Raw genomic sequence first — 17,693 nt, forward strand, 5'->3', positions numbered from 1 at the left:
TGAAACCCTCATTTAGAAGCTTCCTTACAGATAGTCCTTGACTTGCCCATCATGGTCATAAGTCATGACAATTGTAGAACAGGTCACCTTTGTGACCAGTGCATTTTTATGACTTATTTATTTCAATGATCATTGACTTGACTGTCATAAGAGAATCAATGGTTCACTATTGACCAGTTGCTAAAAACCGGGAAGTAGATTTGATTTTCGACAAAAATGTTTTAAAATGTGGTCGTGATTCCGCAGTGCTGCAAATGGCCATAAATGTGGATTGGCTGTAAAGTACAAATATAGATCATGGGAGGGGAGCAGCAATCAGAACTTCAGAGCCAGGTTATAGGTAGTAGTTGTAGTTGATAATTGATAATCATTTAAAAACATAAACATGAATTTATGTTTATGCATTTATAATGCATTGCATGTTCAGCCTTTCACATTGCTTGAAGTTTTTATCACCATTTTACTTTCTTTTTTATAACAATATCCTATACATTATTTTTATTTTAAAATAGGAACGGTCCAAAAATATAATATCTGAAACGGTTTTCCATATAAAATTTAATGCAAAGTGCAGTCATTCCAAAGGAATAAACTATAAAGAATAAAATAGAGCATCTTGTAAATAAAACTTCTGTTCAAGCCATAGAAACAGATTACAAAACAGAACATCTATATTAACATGTCTAAAAAAAGATAGCCGAATTAAGTTTATGCAGCTTTCGACATTAATAACTTTAGATTTGTTGGTGATTCAAATGAATTTCTGTACGTATAGTGACATCTTGAGGCTAACTTTAGATTTGCAATTCAAAAACTTACTAGAAAGTTGTGCTTTGGCAAAATATTATAGTTGAGAAAAGGATATCAATCATACCTTCACAAGCTGAGCTCAAGTCAAAGAATTTTTAAAAACTTTTTAAGGTTCTTTGCTTAGTTTGTGTGACCAAGTTTATACTAACCCAGATCACAAACTTTATTTTAAATCTCTCTTGTTTTGTTAACGTTTGTCCAAGTTGTCTCAGTTCATTATTACCATGTAAACCTGCAAGACTACAACCTGTTCACTTCATTTTAATATCCTATGACTCCTATGAACATTCTACTTTCTTTCTCCATATTTAAATTGGAATCACTTTGTGATTGCTAGGGCCAATGGACCAAGACTAATTGACCTATAAAATTAACATATAATCTCTGTCACAAGATGGTCACTACAAGCTTATATTTGAAGCCTCATCTCCTTTTTTAACATACTCTGGGCAATTGGAATCAGTTGTGTTTTCTTTTTGGATACCAACCTGAATATTTTCACAGACAAACCTGTACATAAACTGTGTATGAATGACTTTCCTCTTTCCTCTTAAAAACAACAACAACAAGGAAGAGAAGAGCAATTCTCTTCTTTTGGAACTATGGGAAAGATCTTTGTTAAAAAAAATGCTGTACTTTCAAAAACATTAAACAGTGCAAATCACACCTAAGTAATTAAAATCTCCATATCTCCATACAAACACACATACAACATTCACAGTCTTCTTATATTTATCCAAAAGTTCCTCATTCTTCCATGTTGTTCCTTGGAGGAAAATAATCATGAGTTTTACAAGATGTGTTCTGGATAGGGATGGCCATTTCTCATATTCTGCTTTCAATTTTCTTTTGTGGGAAGATTCTCTGTGGCGCAGACAGAGGATTGATTCAAATTCTAAGCCATGTCACTCAAAACTGGATTTGTAGGTCCATTAGTAGAACTCTCTGCTTCCCTGGATGTATCCTTGGCTTTGAAATCATTGCATATTTCAGCATCATTTCCATTTTCTTGACTCATAAGTTGGAAATCGGATTCCAAAGAGTTACTCTCTTCTTCCTTCTTGACTTCATTCTGGATGTTAGTGATTTGTTTGTGGCATTGAGCATTTTGCAGCTTTCCATTCTGGGCAGGATACAGGCTTGCAATAGTATCGTAAAGAAACTGATAATCTTCCTAAATGGCATTTAAAAAGAGAGAGTTAGCATATGTGCAAATCCATCATATATTTTCTTTCCCTGAGTAGTTTTATTTAATGATATGATAATGCTCCAAAGCCAGAGAGAAAGACACAATATGCTACCTAGACTTAATTAGCAATAGCAATAGCACTTAGACTTATATACCGCTTTATAGTTCTTTACAGCCCTCTCTGAGCGGTTTACAGAGTCAGCATATTGCCCTCAACAATTTGGGTCCACCTCGGAAGGATGGAAGGCTGAGTCAACCTTGAGCCTGGTGGGATTTGAACTGCCAAATTGTAGGCAGCTGGCTGCAGAAGTAGCTTGTAGTATATTAATTAATTAGTTAATATATTTCAGTGTTCGTAAAGTTCTGCTACTCCCACACTTGGTTTTCATGAATACAGGAAGCCTTTACAAAGGATTCTTAAATAGAAGATATGGGTAACCACTGGCAAGGTTTCCTAAACTATAGTTTGTCACTTGTCCATCACTTACCATCCTTCCCTGCTATAGCACAGAGATATAGCAGAGACTCCCACAACAGGGACAGGAAAGTTTTCCCTGCCTTAAATATACACAGAATGGAAGCCATATTTACTCAGTAGTTATTTATTCGATTCAACATAGTGTGTGTCTCCTACTTTATTATTAGCAAATATGTTCAATATTCAAGAATTAAATGACCACCCAAAATAAATCAAAAGGCAAATACACCAGCAAAGCAACCATTGTTTGGATTCTGAACATTTGCCTACTGAATGATAATCACAATGGAAGGATTTCTATAGAACAGATAGACTTTAAAAAAGAAAATAAAAGAAATTAACTACTAATATAATTTACTTACAAAAGAGGAAACCATTTCTGTTCTGGCTCTACGAAGAGCTTTCACCACTTGGAAAACATCAATTACCCCTTCAGCCTCAGCACATTCCAAGAGATTTAGCAAAGCACAAAATACTCCCGTTTGTTTAGAACCATCACTATAAATATATATATATGAAAACAAAAATATTAGATAACAGCAGCAGTATAATGAAAAGACTGACAAAGCTTAACATAGAACAGGTAGGGCTCAACTATGACACAATTGAGACCAAAATTGATTTTGCTAAGTGAGAAATTTGTTAAGTGAGTTTTGCCACATTTTACAACCTTTCTTGCCACAGTTGTTAAGTCAAATTAGTAACATGGTTTTTAAATGAATCTGGTTTCCCCACTGACTTTGCTTATCAGAAGGTGGCTAAAGGTGATCACATGACACCAGGACATTGCAACTGTCAATGTGAGTGACTGGTCAAGCATCCAAATATAAATCACAGGACCAGGGGTGAGATTCAAATTTTTAACAACTGGTTCTGTGGGTGTGGCTTAGGTGGTGGGTGTGGCTTGGTGGTCATGTTATTGGCTGGGTGTGGCCAACTCAACATCACTCACATTGAGGCATGCATCTCCTCGCATGGCCTCTCGTGACCGTGGGGATGCTGCAACAGTCATAAGTGTGAAAAATGGTCATAAGTCACTTTTTTCAGTGCCATTGTAACTTTGAATGGTCACTCCACACAAGCAAAGTACCAGCAAAGGAGGGGAACAAACTCCAGAGAAGTTCCTAAGACAGGAAGTCTAGTCCTTCCAAGAATGTAATAAGGGTTAACGGAGAGGCAGTTTCTGTAAGCAACACTGGAATGTTTCCTTCCTGCCTTCCTTACAGGATTAGGCCAGTAATTTCTTCCAACAACCAGTTCTCCAAACTGCTTATAATGTTAACAACTGGTTCTAGCAAATAGGTGCGAACTGGTAGAATCCCACCCCTGCACGGGACCATGGGGATGCTGCAAAAGTCATAAGTGTGAAACATGGTCATAAGTCACTATTTTCAGTGTCGTTGTAACTTTGAGTGGTCACTAAGTGAACTTGTACGTTGAGGAATACCTCTACAACATATGTACAACTACTAAAGAAGAAATGAGAAAGAATTGCTAAATCCTAAATTAACTGGAGGCATCACCAGAAGTTCTTAAAACGTGGTCGAAAAATAAACAACTTACTTAAAACAAATGTTACTACCATTTTTGAAATAAGTGAAGAAAGAAAAAGAACATTCAAATGAATTAGCAGTTCAAAGAATGACACAAGGGGGGATTCAGAACAGTAATCTGTGGTTCCTAAATTTGGCTGTCTTGGAATTAGCTCCAAAAGATCAGTATTGAACCCTGGAATAATCATTGAAGCCTTAACTCGTTTTGACCAGCAGAATGCTGCAGGAGGGGTCCGTTCCATCTCGCCCACCCTCGGCCGGCCCACAGAGAAGAATTACAATGCTAATCCAGCTCTCGAAGAAATCCAGTTTGACACCTCTGCTCTAGACTAAAGCAGTATAGAAATCTTCCTTTAGGTAGGATACAGACAGAATTATAAAACGGATAATTTAACTCCTTTTAGCATAGCTGTATGCCACCCAGAGTCTCTTGTTTGTTAAATGGGTGGCTACATAAATTAGTTTAATTCAGCAATAAATAATGCTGCTTTTTTGAACAAATGATTTATATAATAGCATAGAGGTTCATTATCATTCATATCTGTTGAACAATGTGGTGTGGATTCTCAGGAGGAAGGGGCTGTTTTCCAGAGAGCAAATAAGACAGTGGACTTTGGAAAGTTTGGTTGGCAGAAAGAGGATTAAAATGGCTCCTTCTTAGCTTTTCCCAGAGTATATTGTAGTTATGCAAATGGTTGGTTTAGTCTGGCAATATTCTGTCTTTAGGTGAACAATAATAAATGAAATTACTGTTAAGTCAGACTAGTTTCTTGGGCCTGGCATTATCACATTTTTTAAAGCAAGGGCAGAGCTTTCCTATTTATGGGACTGATACTATAAATGTGTACTCTGCCTCAGGATCAAGAACTATAGAATATAACCTATTCCAATATAAAGATGAAAATATTATAGATGCAACAGGCACATTAGCCCACACCTCAAAGCATGTCAGAATACCTCTAAAAGCGGTACCTACCCACAATGGACAACAAGTGGAACGTTCTTGTTCTTGTTGGTCACATTTGCTTTAGCTGCATCTTGGGTTGAAAACTTCTGTTTGAGATTCTGGATCATGGTGATTAAGTCTTGGGGGGTTTCTGGGAGAGCAGAACTATCCCATTTATGGTACTGATACTGAAACACTTTCCTGCTGTCTTTCTTCTGCAACAAATGCATATAGAACAAAACAATTTATACATGTTTAGAGCTGAGGATCCTTACTTGCACGATGCACAAAGATTAGGGGGTGTGCAAAAGCGCACCAATGTCCCTACCGTCCCTGTCCTATTGTGTCTTTTTATTTTTCTTATATGTATCCATTTCATGTATTCATAACTATGTTTATACTTATACCTGTTATCTTAGAATCGCTTGACAAAATAAAAATAAAATAAAATATAAAATAAAATACTGAACCTGGAAAGGCTGTCATAATGCTGACCCAAATGATGACTTTTGCTACTGAAAGCAAAACAAAAAACAAAAAACAAAACCTTCACTAATGCTTCCTCAAAAGATTACCTAAAATCTTAAGGAGCTGTGAGCTTCTTTAGTGAGATTATGAAAGTGTTGAATTGCTTAGTGCCTTCCTCCAGTTTGTCATGACATTGACATGACAAGATGACATTTCTGTAGCTATCTTCTGCCTGCAATAGAGACAGAATTCTCCTCTATCCAATCCAATATAAAGAAAAACACCAACCTGCAATTAGATGTAAATGACACAAACTGTTAAGAGGGATTTAGCACTAACTCACAGAACTGCTCTCCAATATCTCATTGACTAGGCCAGGGGTTCCCAACCTGGGGTGCTCGTACCCCCTGGGGGTGTGAGACGATATTCCAGGGGGTGTGAGAAAAGTCCAGGTAAATAATAGGATATTGGCTATATGTTGGCATTTTTATTCCAGGGGATGCGAGGTTCGAGTGAAATTTTATTCCAGGGGGTGTGAGGTTCGAGTGAAATTTCTTTAGGGATGCGGGGCGAAAAAAAGGTTGGGAACCACTGGACTAGGCCAAGGGTGTCAAACTTGATTTCACTGAGGGCCACATCAGGGTTGTGTTTGACCTCTGGAGGGCAGGGAAGGATGTGCCAGGGTGGGAGTGGCTAGTTCGATGTCACTCATTGAGGCTCTATTTTCAGCCATGTCAGCCCTCCAGGGCTCCATTTTCAGCGATGACGGCTTCCTGCAGCCTTCTGCCAGCAAAAATGGAGTCTGAGAGGCTGTGTGGCCTGCCCAGGCTCCGTGTTTGGCCATGATGGCTCATGGAACCCTCTGCCAGCAAAAACGGAGCCCAGGGAGGCCATGTACATCCTCCCTAAGCTCCCTTTTTTCGGGCAGAGGCACTGTGGCTGGTCCTTTGCTGTTGCCAGGGTGGTCCCGTGGGCCAGATCTAAGCACCCTGTGGACCAGATCCAGGCCCCAGGCCTTGAGTTTGACACCCCTATTTCTACAATGAATGAAGGCAAATAAATATATATATGTCCCATGATATTGTTTTAGGATCTAATCTGAGTCGGTTACTGGGACCAGAGGTTTAATGCTGGAGCCCATCTTCAGGGAAATGCTCTCCAGCAGAATGTGCTGGAGAGAATTTAGAAAGAAATTCCCTGAGGATGGGCTCTAACATGAGTCCGAAAATTTGGAAGACTAAACCTCTGGTCTCAGTGACCAGCCCAGATTGGATCCTGTTTCTACAATACTTGTTGCTTTGTATTTTCCTTCTCTCTAGTAACTGGTCAAGCCTCACAGCTTTATTGTTATCATTTCTATTTCCGTTCTTGTGTTCAAACATATTGAAATGGTATACTTGAAAAAGTTACAACAAAAGAAAATTAATTAAATAGAAAAATAAAATTACTGCAAAAAACAATCATACGCAGGCATACTTATAAAGATTATCTAAAGAAAGAGAAGGATCCTCAAAAGATGTAGAGTTTGCCTGATACACACATACATATGGGAAGGGAAGGGAGTCTACATCCTGGTTTAAATTCAAGATAAATTCCTAATAGTTGGAGATCATTAGAATCCCCAGAAAATATGGTCAGGTGTGCTGAATTTTAATAGTTGAAGTCCAGCACAGCTGAAGAGCTTCAAGTTGAGAAAGATTGCTATGAATGTGAATCCTATTTACATAACAGTAAATTTCCCTTCTTCCTACATGCTACTTTAAATCATTTGAATAGCTATAGTTTGTCTCCAAGCTGTGTGCATTAAAAGAAATATTTATGATCTCCATCAGTTCAATATTTGGAAATGTCTATAGTACTGTAGCATTTAAAATATACCCAGATTTGACACTAAAGGAAGTCAAAAATAAAACTTTGGAAGTGCAATCAAAAGCCAGAGATGAATGAGATGAGGATGAATAATTAGTCCTTTTACCTTTATATGAGTTATGTCAAAGGCACGAATGGTATAACTGGGGCTACAGTTGCTGTCTTTTAGTTCAACAGTGATATTATCATATGTCATTTTTTCTTCTTGCCAATACTCTGCACAGAGTTCCTAGAATTGAAGAAAGACCAAATCAAGGTGGTAGAAGCATACATGGAAGTATGGACAAAATATAATGAGTTGCCTTGAACCCAGTTGCCTTAACCTAATCCTACGTAGCTTTTTCTCTGATAATATCACACTACTAACTAGAGCATCCAAAACATTTGCTAGACCAATACTCGAATACAGCTCATCAGTCTGGAACCCACATTATGTATCTGATATTAGCACAGTTGAGAAAGTCCAGAAATATTTCACAAGAAATAGCCTTCAACTTACAGCCGGTTATTTAGCAACTGTTTGAAGTTACAATAGCATTGAAAAAGGTGACTTATGACTGTTTTTTATAGTTATCACCTTTGACCCATGATCATGTGATCAAAATTCAGCTGGCAACTGGCTCATATTTATGACCGTTGCTGTGTTCCAAGGTCATGTTTTGTGACCTTCTGGCAAGTTGGGGGGAAGCCAGATTCACTTAACAACCAGGTTACTAACTTATCAAGTGCAGTGATTTGCTTAACAACTGAGGCAAGAAAGGTCGTAAAGTGGGGCAAAGCTTACTTAACAAATGTCTCACTTAACAACAAAAACTTTGGGCTCAATTGTGATTGTAAGTCGAGAGCTACCTGTAATTGCCATTTTCAACTTTCCCGGTTGGCTTCAAACAAGCAAAGCCAGTAGAGGAAGCCAGATTTACTTAACAACTGCCTGGTTCACTTTAACAACTGCGGTGATTCAGTTAACAACCATAGCAAAAAAAAAAGTTGTAAAATCAGGTGCAACTCTCATAACAACCACCTTACCCAGCAAGGTAAATTCTGGTCACAATTGTGGTCATAACTTGAGGGTTACCTGTACTTAAAACTGGCCATTTACTTTCTCGTGAATAAGGTCAAAGTGGATCATAGGACATAAACACTGAAGATCTTTTCAAACATAATATAGTCATGCAGCATGAAGCCCTATTTTACTACTCTTATGTGTGCACAGACCTATTATTTAGACATGCAAAACTAGTGGTATGGTGAGAAATAGGAACCCAGGTTAAGGAAAACTAGAAATGAATTGCCTGGATGAAATGTATGGATGCTTCTTTCATAAATTTTTGTAAATCCTAATGTAAATGTGAAAGGCCAGGTAGCTCCAGAATATTTCATGCTTAATTGTGAGTGATATTTAAGGGAGAAGTTCATTTAGTTTTTTAAATTAACCTTGCATTTTCAAACTAACATATGAACTCAACACTACAACATACTGAAGATCTTTTTCTAAACACGTTTCTTGATAAATCACTTAAATACTTACAATCACGTCTTTCAAACTAGGAGTAGGTGCCACTGAGCCAAGATCAGGGGTGGGATCCGACAGGGTTAACTACCAGTTTGGTCATTTACGAGGTTCGGTGATTTGGGATGTGCTTCCCTGCATACTGCCAGAGTGCACGCCTGTAAATCGTCATCAGAATGCTGCGTGCAGAGAAGCAGCCTTTCAAAAAGCCCTTTTTCCCCTGCTTTTTTAACTGCAGCTGTGCCTCACACAGCAGCTGAAGTTGAAAGTCAGGTAAGAGCCCAGGTGGGTGGGTGGGCAAAAAAACATTAGCAGACATAGAACCGGTTCTATGTCTGCTGCTCTTTAGAGCTACCGGTTCTACAGAGGTGGACAGAACCAGTAGAAACCCACCCCTGGCCTAGATTCAGTTAGTATATTTTGTTTCCTAATGGATATGCTCTCAGTCAGGGTATGTCTACAGTGTTTGGTTTAGAGAATTGAAATTGGTATTTTTCCATAACAGAAACATCACAGTATGACTATAGAGAGAGAAATTTGTTCACCTGATTGTCTGTCAGCATAACAATCACTTTGACTTTCTTTTGATAAATCATGTTCCAGAAGTCACCTATTGTTTCTGGAAGTGGTCCTTGGGTTGCTATAATTCCGTTTTGAGCCCAGTAACTCTGTTAAATAATTGAAAAATGAAAATGAAATAATTAAAAACCAATAGTATGGAAAGTTGTAGAGTAAGATATACCAGTACACATAAATGGAATATATAGTAAATTAAAGGAAAGATAAATCACTCTCTGACATCACTTAAAAGTTGGTAACTTGCTTTAAAGATCATCCATGCAATTGGGAGAAATCAAATAAAACAAAAAAGGGGCAAATCTCTGTTGATTTATTTAATTCCTGATACAAAGTTCAAGAAAGCAATATATACTGATCCATATGATTTTAAATACCTATAAGTAGCCATTGAGGCATGGTGGCTCAGTGGCTTAATGATGCTGGAGATGGTCTCGGCTCCAGTGGTTTGAGCCCAAGCATTATCTGTCAGGGTGAGCTCCTGAAACTTGCCTCCATTTCTGTCCGCCTAACAGCTTGAAAGCATGTTTTATGCAAGTAGATAAATAAGTACCACTTCAATAGAGAGATGAGCTGGTGCTCTGTCCAGACAGTCATATTCTTGATGGCTCTGAACCTTCCCAGTTGCACCATCCATTAGCGAGGCAACTCCAGGAAGGGAGGGGGCCTTGGTTGACACTTCAGGAAGAGCCACTCATCTTTCTCTCTGGTGCGAAGCCAGCTCACCCTCCTGTGATGCACCTTGGGAAGTGTGCAAGTATTTCTTATCAGGCTTGTACCTTGGCAAGCCAAATGACTACTCTGCAATAGCATTATGGTCTCTGGACTACTGTAGCAATGCCATATGCTAATAATAATAATATCCATTGAAAGTAGGAGGGGAAGAAATCAAATAATTTTTACCTCCGTGCAAAGAAATCTTATAAGGACATTTTAGGTTTTTATGTCATGAAAAATGCCTTTTCATTATTATTATTTTTTAAAGTTGGAAAATAACTCTGACTTCAGAGACCTATGGCAGAGGCAAAATGAATCAAGTACACGTACGGGTATAAAGGAAGCATTGATATATTTATTGGGTTCCTCTTCACAATCACTATCTTCATCAGATGAATCAACATCTTGTTCACTCTCTCTGTTCCCTTCTTCTTCGTGTTTGAATAACACTCTGTTGTAATCATCTGCACCACAAGACAGTTAGAACATGCAAGTCAAATAGTTTTACAGAAGTTAATAGCACATCTCAGTTATTCATAAACCACTACAAAAGCTATGGCAGCTTATCAGTCCTGTTAGTCTAGAAAAAAATATACAAAGGATTATTATAATCATGCAAGCTGGATCTTCACTGGTGTTCCAGTGGCAGCCTTGCCTACTTGAGTCTATGATATTTCATGCCACTCGTCCATTCTTCTAATTTTCTTTCTATTTCTCATTCTCTCCCTCTCTCTTGTCTTCTACAGCAGTCAATCAGCATTCGTTGACCACAAAATATGCATTCCTTGGCCACTCAATCTTGTTGGGCTACTTCGGAAAATGCACACCTTCATTGGGCACAAAAGAAACAGCCCACTTGCTGGCAAACAAGGGTCAGCATAGCTATTTAGTATTTATGTTGCAAGCTCTGAGTTTGTTCCTCCTGGTTTTCCATGTGAACTTCAGAATGCTAATGTTAATTTATCTGTGTACTGCTAAAGCTATGGTGTCTGTCTATTTGTAACCTTCAATTGGGTACAGTGATGCGTTGTAAGGCAACAGTTTTTGAACCAAGGTACCTTAAATGGGTAAACTTACAGAATGCACCCAAAATCTAGGATTATTACACTCACAGGATTGAAATTTGGAAATGTTGTGACCACTTCAGCACTGCCATGCTGTCACACTGCTGTGGTCAGCCGTGGTCATTTCCAATGCTCTTTGATTGCTTCCTGTAAGTTAATGGGGAAGCCAGAAAGACAGGCACCAGAGAAACCCACGTCCTGGTTCATCCTTAGCCATGGAAACTCGCTGAATAACTTTGGGCCACTTTATTCTCAACCCAACCCATCTCACAGGGTTGTTACTCTGGGAAAATACCAGGAGGAGGAAATAATCTGTACAACATTTTGAGTCCTTATAAAAAGTGGATATAAAATTAATTAACAAATAAAGGTGATTGGAAGGACTTGTAGTTGTAAAATGACAAAGAAATTAAAAGTATGTTCATTCATCTTATATTTCTTTAAACCCCCCCCCCCCAAAATGTATTGTATCGCTTAAATGACTGAGGCAAAAGCTAATATTTTTAAGGGTCTCTACTTCTGCAAATTACTTAGAGAAATGTGTAACTTCTCATAGGAGCAGAAGATGCAGAAAGAAAGTTTCCATGCAGTTCATTATAAAAGGCCTAAACAAATTATTTTAAAATGTAATATTATTTAAAATTCCATGGATCATTTAGAACAGTAAAATTCAGAATATATGATTTGCAGATTTCCCCTTGCAATACTCACATGGAATTACTGTGGCACTCCGGTTTTTCTGTCTGTTTTCTTCTTTTCTACCAGCTTTCTGATTCTGCCAATTCTTGTATAAAGGCATTCGCTAAAAAAACAGACATACCAAAGAAAAGGTATAGTTAAGTCGAAATGATAAACTGTATCTCACCACTATGCTATGTTTACTTAATTTTAAATGCCAATCAACTAAAGTGAACAGAAACAAATGGCAATGATGCAGAGTATTAACACTACCACCTCTGCTTAAAATTAAAGTGTTAGTTAAGCAGTCATTTACTGTATTTATTTTATTTCATTCATTTATTTATAAAAAAGGAGTCCCTGTAGATTTTACTCAGCTAATCATTGCTGACTAAGGGAGGTGGTTCTCATTGTTTCAAGGCCATGTTATGCTGGTCACGTGGCCAGCATGACATCACTAAGTGCTGTTATCTTCCCACCAAAGTGGTACCTATTTACCTACTTGCATTTGAATGCTTCAAACTGCTAGATGGGCAGGAGCTGAGGTCAGGTGAGGAAAGGAACTCACTCCATTGCAGGGTGCTCAGGTCTTGAACCTGAGCTGCTGGTTTTCCTGCGGCTAAGCCACTGCATTACCTCATTTATTTATATCCCATCATCATTATTATTCTTAGAAATAACTCAAGCCAGCGAACATATCCAACACACCTTCTTCTTCACATTTCCCCACAATAGCAATCCTGTGAGGTGGATTGGGCTGAAAAGGAGTGACTGTTCTAAAGTCACTCAGCCAGCTTTCCTAGCTAAGGAATAACTTGGACTCGTGGTTTCTTGATTTCTAGCCTGGTGCCTGGTGCCACTAGACTAGACTGGATGTCTCTGTATAGCCAGAGAAATAAATTCTATTTACCTGAAATTCAGCTTCCAGCAGAGAAGGATCACTGAGAGAATCCTTTTTCTTCATCTGACTGAGATAGTTGGGCAGTTCTGAAACAAAGACTTCTGTTTCGCCAAATTGGACATATTCAACCAAAGCATGATGGATCAAGATGTACTGTGCCTAATGGGTCCAAGGATTGCAGATTTTGTAAATGGCAGAAATGGAAAGTTGCAGTAAAAATGGGACTCGTAATTGAATCAATTGAATATAGCACAAAATAAAATACAATGGTACCTAGGTACTCAACATTAATTGATCCTGGGAGGCATGATGAGTATCTAAAATGATGAGTACCAAACAATTTTTCCCCATAAAGAATAATGTAGTACAGGGGTGTCAAACCAGATCGCATCGCGGGCCGTATCATGACGTATCAGAATGTTTTTTGTCTTTGTGGAGCCGGGGTGGGCTTGGCCTGCGTGGGCCATATCTGACCCGCAGGCCATCAGTTTGACAGGCCCAATGTAGTGAGTCACAAGGCAACAACATCAACAAATTCTAGCTTGTGCATTGAGTTCCAAACAAATGATGTGTGCCAGGACAACATTTTCACCTAAAATTTCATTGAGTACCAAATTAGACGAGTTTCAAAGCAGTTGAGTACCAAGGTACCATCATATTCTATTTGAAGTACAATTCTTTAAAATGCCTGTAGCATATATGTTAAATGGACCTGATAGGAACTCTTATTTGTAAAGAATTTGCTGGAGATAAGTCCCTTTGAATTCTATGGTTGTTGTTGCAGAAATATATACAATTATGGGTAAGTGAAGTAAAATTTCATAATATAACAAAGGAGATAATTATCTCATACATCATAGAAAGGCAGTGCTAATTAATCAAACTCTTTAAATATACCTCCACTTGAACCATGAGGCATCGCTGACGCCGTAATTTTGCAATATAGCCATAGACATCAACTCGTCCTTCAGCCTCTAATCCTTCCAGCATTGCATCAATCCCAATATAGGTTCCAGTGCGTCCTACACCAGCACTGTCATAATCGTAATAAAAGAGGAAAAAAATACAACAAGCATCATTCAAGCTGCTACTGTTAAGATTGATGGATTATGGAGAACATGCTGAGATTTGCTCTTAAATCAGTTCAACTGAACTCACAGAGATTTTGATGTCCGATAAATTTATTCCTTTAGTTACACACTTAAAGCATCCTTTTATGGTTTAAATTGCTAAGTAAAGTTTAAGCAAATGTATTTCTTAAATCGTTTAGTAAATATTGTATGTTCTTATCACTATGCAGGTTTTATCGGTATCATCTGACCGCATGTGTAAAGGAAGATTCATTGAGCACAAGCGTATTGAACAAAACTTATTTTACCTGCAATGGACTACTATTGGGCCACTAAAGAAGTTGCTTAAAGTATTGACTCGGCGGCGCAGCTTGAGCAGAAGATGGGGGTCATCGGGTACTCCATGATCTGGCCAGCTTGTAAATTGAATGTGGGTCACATCTCTTCCTGCTGACTTGTCTCTTCTCTGGAAAAAAAAAAGTCATTTAAATATCAGAAAGTCTATGTAGCAATCATTGATTAGTATGACGAAGGCCAGAGGTGAACAAGATTATGAAATGCCATCAACCTAGTGACTTTTGTTAAGACTTCTTCAGGATAACCCAGTATTAATCAACCAGGCAAAATTTACAAAGTAGATATTTTGGTGTGGAATAAAGAAAAGGAGATATGAGTCAATAAACCACTGGTTCACATCTCATGATTTTAAGCATTTGGATATTATAACTATCATCTGGATGTTACATGGACTGTCTCATAGATAATATCTAGTTCTGTCAGCCCCACCAGGTAGACTAGAGAGAAAATCAATTCCGCTGGAAGACTAAAATTATACTTTACTGATATAGGCTATAATAGCAGATATAGTTCCAAATCTACTTGTTATAGTCCAGTAAATCAGGAAGTCATTTGCCTGAGTTCCTTCCAGATATTATCTTGTTTCTCAGTACCTGAAGAATGTTTCAGTCCTCTTTGGCTAGGTAATAGTTCTTGCATATTCTGACAAGGTCACCCCCATTACTTTCTACAAATATTGAGCAAACTCTTACAAGTTTTGGTGTTCTTACTTACATGGTTGATGTGCAGCTTCCGAATTATGTAGTCTGGACACATTTTGCATTCATTTATGCTTACTATAATGTCCCCATAAGATGCAGTCTCCTCCTCCATTGATGGCCAATACTTGGCACATTTGACCTATGGAAATAGAAAGATGCTCAATTGTTTCAGCAGGAAGGAACACACACTTTCTGCTTTACAGTTTGTCTTTGTTAGTGAGTATATCACACTAATGATACACATTCCTCTTACACAATGAACTACTAGAGCAAAATATATCTAGATTAAAAAGAGTTGTGGTGGTGCAGTGGTTAGAATGCAGTATTGCAGGCTAATTCTGCCAACTGCCAGCAGTTTAATGCTCACTGGCTCAAGGTTGACCCAGCCTTCCACCCTTCTGAGGTCAGTAAAATGAGGACCCAAATTGTTGGAGGCAATATGCTGACTCTGTAAACCACTTAGGGCTGTAAAGCACTGTAAAGCAGTATCTAAGTCTAAGGACTATTGCTATTGCTAGATGGGTGTATGCTGCATGTCAAGCTTGGCCAAAGACAGGTGAAGACACTAAGTAGTTGTTTGCTTTTATTCTTTCTAGATAGCATAAACAGATCACACCAGAAAAAAATGGCAGCAGTTTGAAACTAATCAAATCAAATCAAATCTTTTTTTATGGCCCTATACCAATGTAGATTTAACATTAGCATAGAAAAGAACAATTTTCTACACTTGTTTCTCCCGTTCCAGTTTTGTAACCACCTTTTCACTGAAACAGATTAAGTTGCTTAAAATACACTTAAAACAGCAAATTGCAAAACCTCAAGACCATTATGTACCATTTCAGGTAGCTTACAGCAAAGAAGTTTCCCATTAAATTAATCGGATAAGCAAATTGTGTCAGCTTTCAAGTGGCCATCGACACACTAAAATAATGGATGGTTTAAAAGTGGAAATTTTTTTCTAAGTAAAGGAACTAATAAATAACACAATGGGTATTTTCCACTCACCTTGCTGCCTTCCTCACAGCGAGTCACCATGACAACAATGGTTGCTTTTTGTTCCCAGATCATTCTCCAGAAATCATCTATTGTCTCTTCCTTGGGACCTGCCAAAAATATTACTTTGATCACGTGAAGCATTTCAAGGTGATAATTAGGGATGGGCTAATTTGTCAATTGAAATGTCACAGAGTTTTCCTTTCTCCAGCCCTAAATGGATTGCATCCCATAGCTTCTTTGGTTTGTAATTGTTTTTCTCTCAGCATGAAAAGCATTCTTTTTCAGTGGTTAGCAGAATATTACTTCCTTCAAACTGAACTAGCACGAGAGAAACACACATGCAAATATTCATATACTCATGCATTTTTGTATATTTTAATAATAATCATTTATTAAATCTGTATGCCACCTGACTCTGGATGACATCCTAATATACACTTGTTTTAGAAGGAATTTTCATTAATATCCATGCATATGTATTTAATTTTATTTACAGGACTCATAGGTCAATCCAATCAGTTGGTATTTGTTTCTGATATACGTATTATGCATTAACTGTATACATTTTATCTGAACGAAGAATGATATTTGGCAGAATCTGCTGCAAAGTTCTTTCAGGAGCTGTTTTAAGTAGATTGTACTGAAATGTTTGGATAGCTTTTTATGTGCCTTCTAGATATAGGGTCCCAAAATCTAGGCAATTAAGTATTTCCTGATTCTGGAAGTTGGCTAAATAAAATTTGTTGACTCTCAGCCTCTAAATTAATTTTGTATCAATTAACAGACAAGATTGGGGAGTAGATTTGGTATTTTTATTGTTTTTCCCTTTCCTTTTTGCTTTATTTGTAACTTTTTAGTTCTTTATTCTTCTCTATTTGTTTTATATTGTTTTCATTCAATTCCATTTATTTTATTCAAGCATAATGTCTAATTAAAGAACAGAAATTAGGAAGATAAAATGGCATTTGTTATCAAGAGTTACCTAGAGACCAACATCTCAGTAAAACCTAATGTAAATATTAGCAGTTTTTGTATAACAAAAATTATATGCAACAAAAGATTATTTTTTTAAAAAAAGTTTCTATGTTTTTCTTAAATTGCTTGGGTTTTCCCATTTATATATTATTTTTACATACTCCACACATATACACATACAAATACACACATATATTTCACTTGGAATATGGAGTAAGAATGTGTACACACACACACACACACACACACACACACACCATACTGCAAGTGAAAAAAATAAACTAAAATATGATGGTTCCTTGCTGTTTTCTGAGCTGAACCAAGTTCAGATAACAACAAGAAACCCTGAGCTACAAAGATTCTCTTTTATTGCTAAAATAAAATATTTACTATTTATTGCTACTAAATTGAATATCTTTTTTAAAAATTTAAAATTTTTAAAAATTGTTTTTAAAAAACAATCAGAAAATGTTTTTTTAATGGCTTTTAATTATTTAAATTGTTTTCTGGGTTTTGTAAGCTACCAACAGCCTGTTGGAATGGGTGGCCATAACAAACCAACCAATCAATCAATCCTTAGAGATTTTTAACAAGAACCAACAAAACCTGACTTTTTTTCCCGATGTGACAACTAGTTTGATACTTATTGGATCATCTCTGTACAATCTATGGAATTGAAATAGATCAATCCCTGTGATGGTTACCATGAACCAGCTAAAGGTAAATCTATGGAACTAAAAAAGTATATTATTTTCCACGTTCTTATGCACATAAAGAAGACATTGATCTCTAGGACAGAAAGACTAATGGGTGGGTGAGTTGCGATGTAGAATGG

General features: G+C 37.4%; 1 protein-coding gene across 1 annotated transcript in view; it reads right to left on the reverse strand.

Annotated features, from left to right (window-relative positions):
* Nucleotides 1-538: 538 nt before the first annotated feature.
* Nucleotides 539-17,693, reverse strand: part of PTPRC (protein tyrosine phosphatase receptor type C) — a 93,987-nt gene continuing 76,832 nt past the window's right edge. Inside the window, exons 20-31 of the mRNA XM_026671740.2 lie at nucleotides 15,893-15,990; nucleotides 14,901-15,026; nucleotides 14,138-14,295; nucleotides 13,657-13,792; nucleotides 12,769-12,918; nucleotides 11,892-11,982; nucleotides 10,447-10,580; nucleotides 9,369-9,491; nucleotides 7,420-7,542; nucleotides 5,007-5,191; nucleotides 2,840-2,975; nucleotides 539-1,984 (exon numbers count right to left, since the gene is read on the reverse strand). Of these exons, the coding sequence (XP_026527525.2) occupies nucleotides 1,706-1,984; nucleotides 2,840-2,975; nucleotides 5,007-5,191; nucleotides 7,420-7,542; nucleotides 9,369-9,491; nucleotides 10,447-10,580; nucleotides 11,892-11,982; nucleotides 12,769-12,918; nucleotides 13,657-13,792; nucleotides 14,138-14,295; nucleotides 14,901-15,026; nucleotides 15,893-15,990 (1,739 nt within the window). The 3' untranslated portion in view covers nucleotides 539-1,705. The remainder of the gene's footprint in view (nucleotides 1,985-2,839; nucleotides 2,976-5,006; nucleotides 5,192-7,419; nucleotides 7,543-9,368; nucleotides 9,492-10,446; nucleotides 10,581-11,891; nucleotides 11,983-12,768; nucleotides 12,919-13,656; nucleotides 13,793-14,137; nucleotides 14,296-14,900; nucleotides 15,027-15,892; nucleotides 15,991-17,693) is intronic.

Source organism: Notechis scutatus, chromosome 3 (assembly GCF_049901735.1).
Source record: "Notechis scutatus isolate UNSWTSFEM ecotype Mainland chromosome 3, rNotScu1.2, whole genome shotgun sequence".
In the NCBI taxonomy this organism is placed as follows: domain Eukaryota; kingdom Metazoa; phylum Chordata; class Lepidosauria; order Squamata; family Elapidae; genus Notechis; species Notechis scutatus.